The 15,479-nt window shown below is 38.6% G+C and overlaps 1 protein-coding gene across 1 annotated transcript; it reads left to right on the top strand.

Moving 5' to 3' along the window:
* The first annotated feature begins 9,519 nt into the window (after positions 1-9,519).
* On the top strand, positions 9,520-14,580 carry LOC144706727 (uncharacterized). The gene is made up of 3 exons (XM_078579732.1): positions 9,520-10,378; positions 13,823-14,152; positions 14,266-14,580. The coding sequence occupies exons 1-3, from the start codon at positions 9,661-9,663 to the stop codon at positions 14,433-14,435; spliced, it is 1,218 nt and encodes a 405-aa protein (XP_078435858.1). The 5' UTR covers positions 9,520-9,660; the 3' UTR covers positions 14,436-14,580.
* The last annotated feature ends 899 nt before the right edge of the window (positions 14,581-15,479 follow it).

The raw sequence follows: 15,479 nt of genomic DNA, 5'->3' as shown, positions 1-15,479 counted from the left end.
CCTTACATTCGACCAGGATCATGGTGATTTGAGACTACAGGTAAGCTCCCTCTCTTCAGTGTCGCTTCTTCCCACACAACCAGGACACCCAGAACACACTTGATGAATCTAAAAAATTCACTAACTTTCGATCAACCCACATGAGTAGGAAGTAAGTTTAAGGATGTTTTTGGTAGCGATCCACATCTTTATTCATATATCAGAGGACACAAATGGAAAGAGGGGACGAAGACAGAGCATCCTAGAAAATTTTAGCTCAATCTGACCTCTGGATTGTCAGGTATTGCACTTTGATATTGAAGTAATCCTGAACGTTCATTTTTCTCTCTCCTCATCATCTGTGCGGACGCTTCCTCTTTTCCCATTTTTGGTTAAGATCTCAAATCACCAGATATTTAATGATTGGTGTGATCATCTCGCCTTCCATGATCATGTGTAGAGAAAAATACAAAAAGAGAGATTTATTATTTAATAATTGTGTGACGTGGCAGGCGCCACATCACCGTGCACTGCATTGTCACATGCCACGTCATGAGATTCCTCCTTTTCCCCTTTTTCTTCAAATGACACACTTGCAAATGCCACGTCATGAATATTCCTACTTTCACGTCAGAAAGTAGGAATATTCCCTCTTCATTAAGTGACATGCCGCATTAGCTTTTTTCTCATTTTTAATATACTGTGGGGGCTCACTTGTGCACTACATGTACCGCTGCTATTGTTGAGTTATCTTTCTCCCTTTTTATTGTTTTCTCTCTTGATTGTCCTATCACATTTATTGCAATTTAGATCATGTCTTTTTTCTATTGGTCCACCTCACCCCTACAAAAATAATTAAAGATAGTGTCTGAAAATGATTGGCACATTATGGCATTGTGATGCCATAATAATGCCTTTTTGCAATGATTAGCTCTACTAATAATTGCAGCTACTCATGATTGGTCCCCATTTGATGAATCGAATGGCGACACATGGCGGGCACCTATTCGAGGCAAAATATATATTAATAATTTAGTATAAAAATAAAAGTAAGTCAAAAATATAGTAAATATAGTTTTTGACTTAGTAAATTCATATCTTCATAAATATAAGGAAAAAAATTTCATAAAAAAATATCATGAATAATAAATTACTTTCTTTCAGAAAAATCCTTAAAATTACCAATAAATTCAAAAGATGAATATCACTTTACAAAATATATTTGGTCATTTAGAGGTTGATAACACACATTTATAATTTTTTTAACTCATAAACACGTATATTTGTTTTCCATAAATAACCCAATAATTTACGTAATATGACTCCTTAGGAGACTCTTTCACAGCCATTTATGTCATGGATATTATGTGGTAGTCAAGCCATCACACCACCATGTTTTATTTAAGGTCATTGAAAGAAGCATTCATTTATTTATTATAATGTGTGATGTTTATAATGAAGTACATGGATACATGCATTGACCTAATGAATTATGATGCTATCATAATATAATGATCACTAGTATTCTAAATGTTTTTATTTGATATATGGTCGAGATGTAAATCTAATTATATGGATAGAACAACATAGTATGATCCTACTTAAGAAATAAGTATGGTTGATCCTATGTCGTTAGTGTGGAAACACTAGGGAAAGATGGCGGGTGCTCTTAACAGAAGGAGTTCACTGAATAGGTCAATTTGAATTGCTAAGTGATATTATACTTAAATGTCAATCCGATTGATTCATGTCACAGATGTATAAGTGATCTATTGACATGATTTATTTGATATCATGGTTGAACGACTACATTTTGACTATCATTTACAAGTCCCCAACTATAGGATTCAAACAAGTCTCAACTCAGATATAGTAAGAAGCACAAATAGGTGATTGAGTTTTCAAGGTGGGATCATTGATGCTCTCTATATGTGGAAATGGACTCATGGACAATGATGCAGCTAAATCCCTTGCCAAGGTAGTGAGGATATGGAGAAGGCAGCCCCCAATGAGCCCCGTTATGCATTAGTAATAATTGAATGATGGATTAGGGTATGATGATTAATCATACCCTAAGTCTTTCAAGAGTCTCGAGTGGATGGAGTATACATATATGGTAACTGATAATGGCAAGGGTTCCATGGGAGTTCAAAAACTACTTCATATCTTCTAGAGCACGAGGTGTAGTTTGGTATGCCCAGGCTGAAATCTTAACCTATCATTGGGTTAAATCAATCCTAGATTAATTAATTTAAATGATGAAATATTTAACTAAGAAGGTTGGTAAATAAATATTTTTGGAAATTTAAAGTTATTAACTAGATTGATATATGGGCCTAGAGGGTCACACACATAAGACTAAAGGACATTGGAAGATATACTTTATTAGTAAGGGTTTTTTATGAGAAATTATTCATAAGTATAAATAAGGTGAGCACCCATTTTCAGTGCCCATGCCAGCCATATTTGGGGGCGCCCCCTCCCCCCCACTTCTTTCTCTACTTTCTCCACTCACTTCATAAGCACTCTGTGATGGCAAGAACATCCATAAGGTTTTCAAGAACAAGTAGAGAAGGAGAGGAGACTCAACAACCTTGTAGTCACTTGGATTCTTCTAGAGGCTGGGCTATTGAAGGGCATGAAGAAGCTCTCCTAGGAAGCAAGTCAAGGGTAGAAAATTTTCGGGTTAATAGCATGAAATATCCCAAAGTCATTCAAAAATCTGAGAGTTATCCGAAACTTTTTTTTTGCACGTTATATCCCAAACTTGCTTAGTCGACAAGGGCATATCCCGGTGATGACGTGGAATCCATCGTGGCCGCCAGGTGGATTTCCGGCCAGATTTTGACCTGGCGGAATCGACCTGGCAGCCACGATGGATTCCACGTCATCACCGGGATTCCGCCTGCCAGGTGTTTTCCGATAGAGAGAGAGGCATTATAGAGAGAGAGAGGCATTCTAGAGAGAGATAGAGAGATAAAGGGAGAGGGAGGCATTCTAGAGAGAGAAAGAGAGGAATTCTAGAGAGAGAAAGAGAGGCATTCTTGAGGGAGAAAGGGAGAGAGAGGCGTTATAGAGAGAGAAAGAGAGACATTCTAGAGAGAGAGAGGTGTTCTAGAGAGAGAAAGGGAGAGTGAGGCATTCTAGAGAGACCCGACTGAATCGAATCACGCAGGAGAGAGAGGAAGCGCAGAAATAGAGACATAGACACAGAGAGGGGGAAGGTTATCGGCAATCGTCTTAGATATTGGAGAGAGAGAAAGAGAGTGAGAGGGGGGGAGAGAGATAAAGAGAGTGAGATTTATCAAGGGTTCAAGAGAGAGAGAGAGGGAGGGGAGAGGGGAGGGAGAGATTTTCTGCTTGGGGGATCTCCTCTCTCTAGAACGCCTCTCTCTCTAGAACACCTCTCTTTCTCACTCTAGAATGCCTCTCTTTCTCTCTCTAGAACGCCTCTTGCTCCCTTTCTCTCGCTAGAATGCCTCTCTTTCTCTCTCTAGAATGCCTCTCTTTCTCTCTCTAGAATGCCTCTCTCTCTCCTTCTCCTCTCTCTCTAGAATGCCTCTCTCTCTATCAGAAAACACCTGGCAAGCGGAATCCCTGTTATTACGTGGAATCCATCGTGGCTGCCAGGTGGATTCCGCCATGTCAAAATCTGGCCGGAAATCCACCTGGCAGCCACGATGGATTCCACGTCATCACCGGGATATGCCCTCGTCGACTAAGCGAGTTTGGGATATACCGTGCCAAAAAAAAGTTTTAGATAACTCTCAGATTTTTGAATGACTTTGGGATATTTCGTGCTATTAACCCAAAATTTTCCCTAGTCAAGGATGGGTGGAAAAATTTCCCCACAAGGTATTCTAGTTGTAATGTGTTTTAGAGATCAAATCTGAAAAGATGTTTAGTCGTCAAATCCTATATCATTCATTTAATATTGATGCATAATGAGGGTCATTAGAGAACAAATTCTCCAATGTCCCTACTAGTTTGGCCAGAGACTTGATGCATCTTCTTCCACACGTCAATCTCCTCTTAAATTGAGTGTAAAAAAACCCGTCTTCACTATTGAATCACTTTCATGTATTTATTGCTATATCCGAGTCAAGACATGTTTGAATCTAATGGTTAGGGACTCATACATCTCAGTCGAAACATGACCACTCGTGCATAAGATGTCATTGGCGTCACAAGTCAACATACCACTTACATAACCATGACATGAATCAGCCTCAATGACGTCTAGGTCTAATACATTAATGTATTCATCTGGATCACTTTAATGAATTCTTTCTAAAGAGCAACCAATGTATGTCCTTAGTGACTCTGCGCTAATGGCCATATGATCAACCATTTCTTACCGTATGAGTAGAACTAGATAGTAATTTTTTATTTGGACAGCTCGACGTTCTTCTCAAGTATCCAAAAAATATGAATATTTATAATACAATTTAAGATTAGTGATCATTTTTATTATTTTCTATCATAATTCACTTACTCATGAAATCTATTTGGGGACTTCACTTTAAACATCACGTGATAATAACAATGAATACATATTTATAACAAAGAACTTAAATAACTCATGGAAATGTGGTGGGCTTGACACCCAGATAATATCCGTCAATAAAATTATTTACCCATTCTTCATTATAATGTAATTAATACACAATATCTAAGAGTATGTAATACAACCTTTTGCAACATATTATTAATGTTTTTAATTATGAGATTATATCTGATATGATAAGATATTAACCTGCTTCTCGATAATTTACTGTGATGTAAAAAGATCACAAAGTGGCAAGTGGTACCTTTAATGGCTAATCAAGATCAGTAGGAGTTGCTAAATAGGAAAACATAATAAAAAAAAACCAATAAAATCATGTGAATCAAGAGGGCTTCTGCTCAATTTCACAACCATTTTTATACAGGTGGATAAATTTCTCTGATTCAAAATTTCACATTATTAGATGATGCGGGAACAATATATTTTTGATATAGATAAATAATAACATAATAAATATTGATTTATTATTTAAATATTTTAAATATTGAGTGTTTTCTTATACCAGTGAACGTCAACTCGTAGATTCAGATAAAAATAATGAGGATTATGTTATTTTCAGTGGCACACTTAGTTTTTACGAAACACCTTCTCATGAAATTTGAAAGTAAAGGGACTCCATAGAAATGGAATAAACTAGTGAATGCATGATAAAGAATTTGGTACTTCATCATTTGATAAGTGTCACAACTTGCATAATAAACTAGCATATTTGAGCTGAACCCTCAAAATATAAATAAGAGTATTTGGGTTATGAATTCATAGTGCCAACAACTTTGTCCCATGAATACACAAGGAAATGGGTGAAACCATTTAGTCCTCAAATAGGGTGTAAAACTGCTCAGGACAAGAAGAGCACTAAGAGAAGGCAAAAAATCTCAATGAGGAAAAAACTTATCCAATGGGGCATATGGGGAGGGGGGCTTTATAGGTCAAAATAAGTGAGGGGACATCTGATAACATGATAAATGCATGGATATTTAGATACATTTTAAATGATTAAGGTGTTACTAATCCAGAATTATGATACATTTTATCATGTTATTATTTTAGTTAACTAAATATTTATGCATAAGCTATAAATTCTAATTTTTGCACATTATGGTTCTTTTGACTAAACTCCTTTTCCTTGAAGTCAAGAAGTTTTAGTACTGATAATTATTCTAAAGTTTCACATGTGCCAAAATTCACAGGAATGAGAAGATACAATTCTTCAAGAGTTGGAGAATTTTTGAGAGTTTAATGATTCTCAAAATGGGGCTTGAAAGGAGAAAAATGGTGTTTTGGGCCTTCAAATGAGAAATCAGAGGAAGATGGGCCACTTCTGGACCTGACCATTGGGCTTTCAAAAGCATTCCAAAGAAAGAAGTTGAAGATTGCAAGGGGAAACTCTCAACACATTGAGAAAAAGAGGCAAAAATGGCAAGAAAAGACAATAGAAAATACTCAAAGGGGTATGTTAGTAATTATTCTAATCTACAAATACTATTTTCTCCATCCTTCCCCCCAATTCTGTGCGTGCTCTAGCAAGTGGCTGGCCAGCAGGACAAGACATATTTCAGAATCCCGGTTGTTCAACCTACTTAATGTAAGTTTTGTTGAACTTTTCATTCAATCTCATCTCTTGTTTGCATTGAAAAACTCCTGATCATGGTAAAATATAAGGATTCAGACTTGATAGGAAGCATTGAGGTCTCACCAGACTTGCATTGAGGTTTTATTTACCTAGATTTCCATTTTCATATCATCATCCATCCATTTACCCTTAAAATCTATCATTTTCTCACTCTAAACACTCATTTTCCCTACTTTATCTCTCTATAATCATTTCATTCTCTCTCTAAACATTCATCCATATCCCCAGTTCATGCTCTCAAAATTTCACAAAAATCCCCTTCAGTTGCATATTCCAATTCCATCTCAAACTTCTTCTCACCCTCTCTTCATTTTCTTTCTCTATCTCTTCATTTCAGTAATTTTCTCTCTCTAAAACCATTTATATATCCATAAAAAATCCATTCGTATACATCTAGATAATCCTTCATTCTTCACTTCAAAGTGTTTTATAAAAAAAATGTTTGAATTCCATCATTTAGGGCAAAAAAAGGGGAGAGTGGAGGACTTAGTCAAATTGACTAAGTCCTGATCATATTGGGTTAAGACCAATAGGGCTTAGCCCATTTGGCTAAGTCTTGACTTAGCCGAATTGGGCAGAACCTTAGTGGGGTGACCCACTAAGGCCAGCCCTATACGGGCCACACAAGGCCGGCCGACCCATCCGGTCCGCCGTCGCCACAGGCGATTGCTGGAAAAAGGTATTTTCCTTATTTTCTGTATTTACCAATTCCAAAAAAATCATAAAAAACCCTAAAATCAATATAATAAATTTTCAGTATTTTTAACATCTACATAAATTCTAAAAAAATTTAACTCTCGTTTTTAATATTTCTAGTGGTTTTTGGTGTTAATTTCTATATGTGAATGGGACTGAGTAGCCATCAGTTCACTCATCTTTATAGAGATTCATCGGGGTCTCAATTTTTATCCATCCACATTGGTCATCATCACCACTATATTATCAGCCTTGTTCAGTCATTTGTTCGTGACGGATATTGGGATGGATGACATAAATGACCCCCTCCCTCCCTCTCTCTCTCTCTCTCTCTCTCTCTCTCCCTCTCTAGGCAATTATCAACCGTTGCCGCTGTCCACACCACCTCTCCTTGGCCACCTCCTGCGGCCATCCCACTGCTGCCACCTCATGTATCCTCTTGATCACGTGACCACATCTCTTGTTCCCTGTCCCTCACCTTGAATTCTATCTCACAGTTTCTCTCTTTCCCTCTTACTCTCACTCTCTCACTTTCCTTCTTACTCTCTACCTCTCCCTTTCCCTCCCATCATTCTCTGTCATCGATCACCTGTCATCTTGGAGTTATAGCTTATGATGGAAATGACTACGTAATGTCCTCCATCCACATGTTTGGGGTGAAACCAATGATGATCCATCCTCCAAGTCTAACCATATCCACATCACTGGATTGATATCCGTAGATAATTTCACTATAGCCACTTCTACCCTTAGGGCTCAACATTGTCAATGAGTCCACATGCCAACAAAGTGTCATCCTGTTTTTGAGAGTTGTCATCATCATACATCTGTTTATAACAAACTGCCATCTTCACCATCATTTGGTCAAGGCAGATATAGATGGCGATGAAGATGACAAAATTTGTGGACAAAGATGATGATTCTTCATCAATCCGCAGATTAGGGTTTTCGTCAATGGCAACAATAATTGAATGATGATGTCATCCTCATTTGTTCAACTGGATGTACCTTTCCAAATGGTTGGCTTTCAGTCATAATTTTTATTTTTGGTAATGAAGTCTTCCATGAACAAAACTAATTAAAATAAGATGGTTGAAGATGACCTCATCCTCACAACTCAAAAGTCCTGGTTATTAGATCTGCTAAAGTTTCTGCTATCATCCTAATAGATGATCCAATATTTTATAAACATGTTAGTTGACTTCATATAGAGGGAAAAATTAGTCATTTCCTCCTGAAAATTATGGTATCAGATCAATAAATAAAAAGGAAACATGACTACAAACAGAAGGGAAATATAGTCATATGCACCTAAAATATTATGAGATAAAACACATTAAAAAGGAAACCTGACTTCAAGTAGAGGGCCAATTCAGTCATTTCCACCTTAAAGGATATGAGATCATGAACAATAAAAAAGGAAATGTTGCATCATACAAATGCCCAATTCAGTCTTTTCCAACTTAATGTTTATGAGATCAAGAACAATAAAAAAGGAAATTTGACATCATAAAAAGGCCCAATTCAGTCTTTTGCACCTTAATGATCATGAGATCAAGAACAATAAAAAAGGAAACATGACATCATAAAAAGGCCCAATTCAGTCTTTTGCACCTTAATGATCATGAGATCAAGAACAATAAAAAAGGAAACATGACCTCATACAAAGGCCCAGTTCAGTCTTTCACATCTTAATTATTATGAGATCAAGAACAATAAAAAAGGAATCAAGACTTCATTAAAAGGCCCAATTCAATCTTTTGCACCTTAATAGTCATCAGATCAAGAACAATAAAAAAAGGAAAGATGACTCGTACAAAGGCCCGATTCAGTCTTTTGTACCTTAATGGTCACGAGATTAAGAACAATAAAAAAAGGAAACAAGACTTCAAACAGAGGGTAATTTAGTCTTTTGCAGCTTAATGTTTATGAAATCAAGAACAAAAAAGGAAACAAGACTTGAGACAGAGGGATAATTTAGTCTTTTGCAACTTCATGGTCATGAGATCAAGAACAATAAGAAAGGTAACAAAACTTCATACAAAGGCCCAATTCTATCTTTTGCACCTTAATGGTAATGAGATCAAGAACAATAAAAAAAGGAAAGATGACTTCATACGAAGGCCCAATTCAGTCTTTTGCACCTTAATGGTCGTGAGATCAATAACAATAAAAAAAAGGAAAGATGACTTCATACAAAGGCCCAATTCAGTCTTTTGCACCTTACTGATCATAAGATCAAGAACAATTAAAAAAGGAAACAAGACTTCAAACAGAGGGATAATTTAGTCTTTTGCACGTTACTGATCATAAGATCAAGAACAATTAAAAAAGGAAACAATACTTCAAACAGGGGGATAATTTAGTCTTTTGCACTTTAATGGTCACGAGATCAAGAACAATAAAAAAGGGAAACAAGACTTCAAACAGAGGGGTAATTTAGTCTTTTGCACCTTAATGGTCACGAGATCAAGAACAATAAAAAAGGGAAACAAGACTTCAAACAGGGGTAATTTAGTCTTCTGCACCTTAATGTTTATGAAATCAAGACCAATAAAAAAAGGAAACAAGACTTGAAACAGAGGGGCAATTTCGTCATTTAAGCATCACCATCCTGTTTCCTTCTCCGATTTGTATATCCCGCTTAGGCAAAGTCTCCACGTTGCCGCCTCGCCGCCGCTGACCTCCCCAAGTTTCCTCCTTCCTCGCTGCCCTCGATTCCTTGTCGAGTATAAATCCAAACCCTTGAAGGAATTTCCCAGAATCGTCTCCTATCGCGAAAACGATGCCAAGCGTAGCGGCGATTGCCCTCGAAACCCTCATCGAGCCCGGCGCCTCTTCTTCTTCCCCGCAAACCCTCGACTCCCCTCCTTCAAAAGAGAGCGAAATCCGACGCGCCAGAGCCTCTTTCAAGGACCGACAACGCGCCCAGCAGCAGCCCATCATCCTGCGCAGAAGACCCACCAATGAATCTGAGGTCGTCGTCGTTGAAGAGGAGAAGGGTAGAAGTCTTCCGCAGGGCGCTGCAAGATCTAGGGCAAATGGGTATTACATCTCCCCTCAGCTTTACACCACGCCGGAAGCCGCGTTGATCGTTCCTACAAGCGGGATTTCCTCGTCTTCGCCGTCTCCTTACGTTGTCAATCACAAGCGCAGAGATTTGCCTCGCTTACCTGCCCAATTTCCTTCAAGAAGTGATGAAACAGTCGAACCCTTTGACCGGGGCCCGCTCCAATCTTCCAATTCTTCAGGGAATTATGCTTTCAGAGAGGAAAGAGTTAAGGAAGAGGAGGGTGAGAATTGTAGTGAGCAAGTTGGGCAGGAATGTCTCGATTTAGGCGTGGATGAAGCTTCGGATGTCGATTTCTTTGATCCTCGAGAAGTGATGAGTACGAGGAGCAGCAGTGATGCAGAAGACGCTTCTGGTAGCGCCCGCCGTAGTGGATCAGGGAGATGCGGTACACCTCTCAGCGGTCAGAGCGAATTCTATGATGCCCATGAAGGTTGAGTTTCTCTCTACATCTCTCAACTTCTTTTTTTGTTCGTCTTTCAGAATTCCTTTCTTGTTTTCTCTTCTAAGAACTGCATTTCTTGCGGATAATTTTGTTATATGTGCTTTATATATATAAAACAAACTCATGACGTTATATATAATCTTTGTCCTTTCTAATTTTCTTTTTGTCAAACAGCACTTCTTGCAAAGAACTTTATTATATGTACTTTAAACTCAGGAAACAATTTTTTCATTTGATAAGTTTCCCCCACTCAGTCTGGTAGCCTTTTTTTGTCTCTTCATATTTCGGAAGTCAAGAAATTTTTTTTCATCGAGAACTCTTCCCCTTCTGGCTGTTATCCTTTTTCTAGTCATTGGAAACGCAAAAAAATTGTTTTCATACTTTGATGCATTATTTATATCTAATCATACTTTGATGCATTCTTTTATTGTGATAGAGACCTTGATGTAGGTCTCAATTGAGGAACGATTTTAATTGGAATACAGGAAATGATAGATCAATTGATCGATAAAATAGGAAGATTACAAAGGAACAGTGAGAGTTTGAAAACATTTCTACGGCTTCTGGGGTACCCTCCTTAGGGGAGGATAATATCTTTACAGAGGGAAGCTATCTTAGTTGAAATCAACAAAATGGCCCTGACAGGGGTTGGGATCTTGGAAATTTGGTTCTGAATATTCATTTTGGTTTTTGTAGACCACTTTATTGTCTTATCTTGGCGGAAGACTTTGGATCCGTAGTGGAGGAACTGGGAAGAAATAGAAATTAAGTGAAGGTAGCCTTGTGGTCTTTGCTGACAGTATTTTGTAGCCTGGTAGCATTCGTGAATGTTCGTGCTGTTGCTTTGTCTTTAAAAGATAGATTTTGGCTTGGGCGTGGGGTAATGGTTGCTAATTAATTTAAATCTGGCCATATGAGGATGAATTTCTTGTTATTGAGCCAGAATGTTCTTAATTTACGCTTCATGTTGTGCATATGAGGGGTAATGGATCATTATGACCTCCATGTGATATGAGGAGATGAATTTTCTAGTAAATATTGCTTCCAAACAGTCTCATATCCTCAGTTGCTTCAGTATCTTGGTCATAATTTTACCATCACGTGTCCCCAGTCTCAAGTGTTTGTAGGGGAATATCGAGTCAGTCAATATGCTTGTAAGGACTTTCAAATTACATAAACAGTATTTTTTTTTTTGAAAATGACTTAAAAAGTATTCTCAAGAGGGTATACTTGTCGATTAGATGAGGCGAACTTTCTGGTCAGTTCTGGAGACTGTGAAACTGAACTGAAGTCATAATTTACTGTCTTTTGTAGTATGGGTCTTCCCCGGACCTACCTAGAGAAGAGGAAGAAGAGAAGCTGCCTCTGATAAGATCCTAGGGGGTAGTTTCCTCATGTTAGCCTCCATGGGCATTTCAATCATTTAGCTATCATTTTATTTCCTTTAAATAGGGCTGCCCTCCCTTTAGGAGGGCAGCCAAGAAGAAGTAGATTGAAGCAAGGTCCTCTTGTCTCCCCTCTCCTCGTCTAGGTCTGATCTTCCTCTCTCCCTCAACGATCCCCTGCCCTCGTGATCGTCTCTACTTCACCGCGTCTTCAGGTGGCTCGTCCTCGGCCGATCCCTACCCCCTCTGCTCGGCCTCCTCTCGGATCCTTCCCATTTCATCTTTCTACCCCGGGAACTTCTACCTCGCCTCGTCCTCCACCCTCCTTTCGATATGAGCCTGGATCAAGGTTCGTATCAGCCTCACCGGTGCCACGTCAGACAACATGTAAGGCCACTTATTGGCAGAGATCTGCACCTATAAATAGGAGTAAATAAATCATCGTAGGCTTCTTGAAGTTTGTTAGTGTCAACAAGGAGCTGAGCGGAAGATCCTCCTCAGAGGAAGACAGGGGCGATTGGTCTCGTCTCCCCACCATATCTTTCTTACCTTTCTCTCTATTACCACCCCCCTCCCCCCCCCAAAAAAATTCTGCTGACGGATGCCATAGTGGTTGTGGTTCGTCCCTCATCCAATTGACTCTCGGAGTACTTTGCTAATCCTGGTAAACTCCTGGTATTTTTCTTGAAAGTGGAATCATACATTTAGTGAAGTTTGTCATTATATCGATATTCTCCTTGGAGGATTATACCAGTAAGCGAGATAGCAATTCTGAGAACTGGTTGATTGTTATTAATGTGAGAATTGTAGAAATCTGATACGGCAGGTCTGGGCTGGCAAAGGATCCTAAGCAGCTTCTAAAAGATTCTGATAGGAACGTTGATGTAGATTCTCATCAAACTATGCTTTCATGCGGTACAAGTTGTCCATATGTGAAAACCATTGCATGATTATAAGATCAAAACGCTCTTATGGGAAATGACTGAAATGTCACTTGATTATTAGGGAATTCTATCTGATATACAGTAGGTCGACGCTAACGGTGTATCTTTCCCGTTTCCAGGGGGAGTTTGTCCTGTGTTTTTGCTATGGTTGTTTAATTTTCTTTAGTCTCACACTTGTTGATGAGAGTACCAATGATAATATTCATTTCTTCAATCCAGAGTCCATTTTCCACTGTCATGAAAATATTAATTTTCTTTAGGCTAACGGTGTCTTTCTATTCTGACTATTAACTTCTAGTCAGTGTTTTTGGAAAAGTATGTCTGTACCCAATTTCAGATATCCTCACATGGATGTAGTTCTCGTAGTTACTTTCACACTTTTAAAAGAAGTTGGATAACTTCTTTCTATGTTGTCTGGATGTGCAGTACTTGCCTGAATTGTTTTATCCTGAGTCCTTTTTAAGATATTTTTTGCGAAAGATTTTATTGTTATCCTCTGCGCTGCGAAAAAAATCATTGTAAAATGAAAATTTATTTTCTTTTGTAATCTAAGTGTTGGAGAATTTTCGTCTTATCTTGTTTTCAAATAAGCTGATTGCAAATCGTTTTGGATTCGAATGATTAGTTTATGGGAGCCATTATACTGTGGCTAACTTTATGAGATGCTTCTTTCTTAACTTGTTCCTTCTAGTTGTTTATAAATATTTGTGGTTCAACTTCAAATGGAGCTGTCGTCTTATTATCTGAGAAATAAATAAGAATCTGTATGCGGCCGATTGCCATGTCCTCCTTTTCTCACTTCCTCTCTTTCTCTCTCCCCCAAACTTATATCTCCGCCCCTCTCTCTCTCTCTCTTTCTCTATTTTCTCCATTTCTATCTCTCCCTCGCTAACTGATATTGCCCCACCCTTCCTCGCCCCCCCTTTCTCTCTCTCCCCTCCTTCCTCTCTTTACATTAATATATCACAAATAATACATGTTGAAGTTTTCCTTAAGTAATAAATTTTAAGGTTTCTTATCTCATTGCCCTCAAAATTTCCTGGCGCAGTGTTCATTGGAAAAAAATGCATAATTGCCTCATAGATGCTACTTTTGATGTGCAGATTTCATCGCTGATGCTTCCTTCTCCCGGGCTAGCCTTGAGGCCGACCTCCGGTCCATCAGACTAAATCTGTTTGAGGAGATAGAGAGGAGGAAGATGGCGGAGGAGGCTGTGGAGCATCTCCAGAACACACTTCAGAGAATGCATCAGTTATGGCAGGAGACTGTGGTTATGAGGATGGTGACCGAGGCTCTGGAAACAGCTGTTGCCCGGACGGAGGCTGAGGCTGCAGCCGAGGCTAAGAACCGCGAGATTGCCCGGTTCAATGATCGCCTCCAGTACTATGAGGCCGTAAATCGGGAGATGTGTCAGAGGAACCAGGAAGCAATTGGTACTCATCTTTCTCCCACTAAACACTAAACCCTTAACAATAAAAGCACTAAGCAATTCTTTCCTCTTCAGATAGGAAAATTAAGAACAAAGTTAATTGTTGTTTTGACGCAGAGCTTGCCCGGCAGCAGCGGCAAAAGAAGAAGACACGGCAGAAATGGATGGTTGGATGCGTTGGTCTGTCCCTGGCTGTTGGGGCATCCGTGGCAGCTTATTTCTACGTAGCCAGTGCTGATGGCAGCAGGGTGGAGAGTGGGTCTGCAGAAGGGCACCCGTCAAAGTAGCTGCTTATATAGTAAGTAGCTTCCAAAATTTTCGATCCGCTAATAATAAAGTCTGTACAAACAGAGCTTTTCCCGCGTGGGGAGCCGAATCTCAGATACCACAGGTGCTACCAATGATGGCAGAAATATCTTTTGCATTTGATCATTTCCTCTTTTTTTTCTTTCTTTTACATCAAATATTCCCTTTCATGGACTTAAATAACTTTTGAAATGAGGTTGACCAAGAAAATCTATCCATCCCATGCATAAGTTGTGCCCTCTAGTATCAAAAGCTGCGTTAGTTTCATGTGATATTGTTTTAGTGCCTAGTTGACTGAAACAAAAGCTGAGTTCTTCTCTTTGCATTTGTTTGATGGGAAAGACAGTTCACCTTGAATAGTTTTCATTATGTTAGTTTTAATTACAATTTAATATCAATATCAACCCCATGTATAGTGGTGTTTCAACTTACACCATCATTTCATCCTATCTTTCAAAAAAACCATCATTTCATCCTAGAATTTCGGCCTTTAAAACTTTAAGAATCTTTGAAGTGGTTGTATTTGTGAAATATATGATCTTCTTAGTCCATTCAGATTAGTTGTTTGATTTACCAAAACATCATAAGATGAACATACTTTTGATTTCACACTAATGGAAATGACCTATCGAAATCTACTTGACCCAGTAGTAGGGGTATGCTTCCAGATGATGCTGACATTGATCCTAGATGATTGGTCTAGATGATGCTAGGCTCTAGAGACAGCAAATGAGCCCATAGGCTCAGGACAGGCAAAAAGAAAAGTACTGCTTTCTGGATGACGCCAAAAGATGTAGCCTTTCCTCCCATACAATTCTAGGAAAGCCCCTGATTTTCGGGGTTTACCACTTTTTAAGCAGCCATTTTATTAACTTTAATGATCATTGAATTATGTTGAAAGTTTCACTGATGGTTGGTCAAAACCCAAGATGGAGTATTGACCTTGGATTCTAGGATTGCTGGATAGGATATGATAATATCTGTCAGTCAATGAGTTTCCTTCCACTGGCTGTTCCTCATCCTCC

Source organism: Wolffia australiana, chromosome 8, assembly GCF_029677425.1.
Source record: "Wolffia australiana isolate 7733 chromosome 8, ASM2967742v1".
NCBI lineage: Eukaryota > Viridiplantae > Streptophyta > Magnoliopsida > Alismatales > Araceae > Wolffia > Wolffia australiana.
This window is presented reverse-complemented; position numbering and strand designations above follow the sequence as displayed.

Coding starts and splice junctions, on each gene's coding strand:
- LOC144706727 (XM_078579732.1), top strand. CDS start 9,661: ATGCCAAGCGTAGCGGCGATTGCCCTCGAAACCCTCATCGAGCCCGGC. Junction 10,379..13,822: donor ATTCTATGATGCCCATGAAG/GTTGAGTTTCTC, acceptor TTTGATGTGCAG/ATTTCATCGCTGATGCTTCC. Junction 14,153..14,265: donor GAGGAACCAGGAAGCAATTG/GTACTCATCTTT, acceptor GTTTTGACGCAG/AGCTTGCCCGGCAGCAGCGG.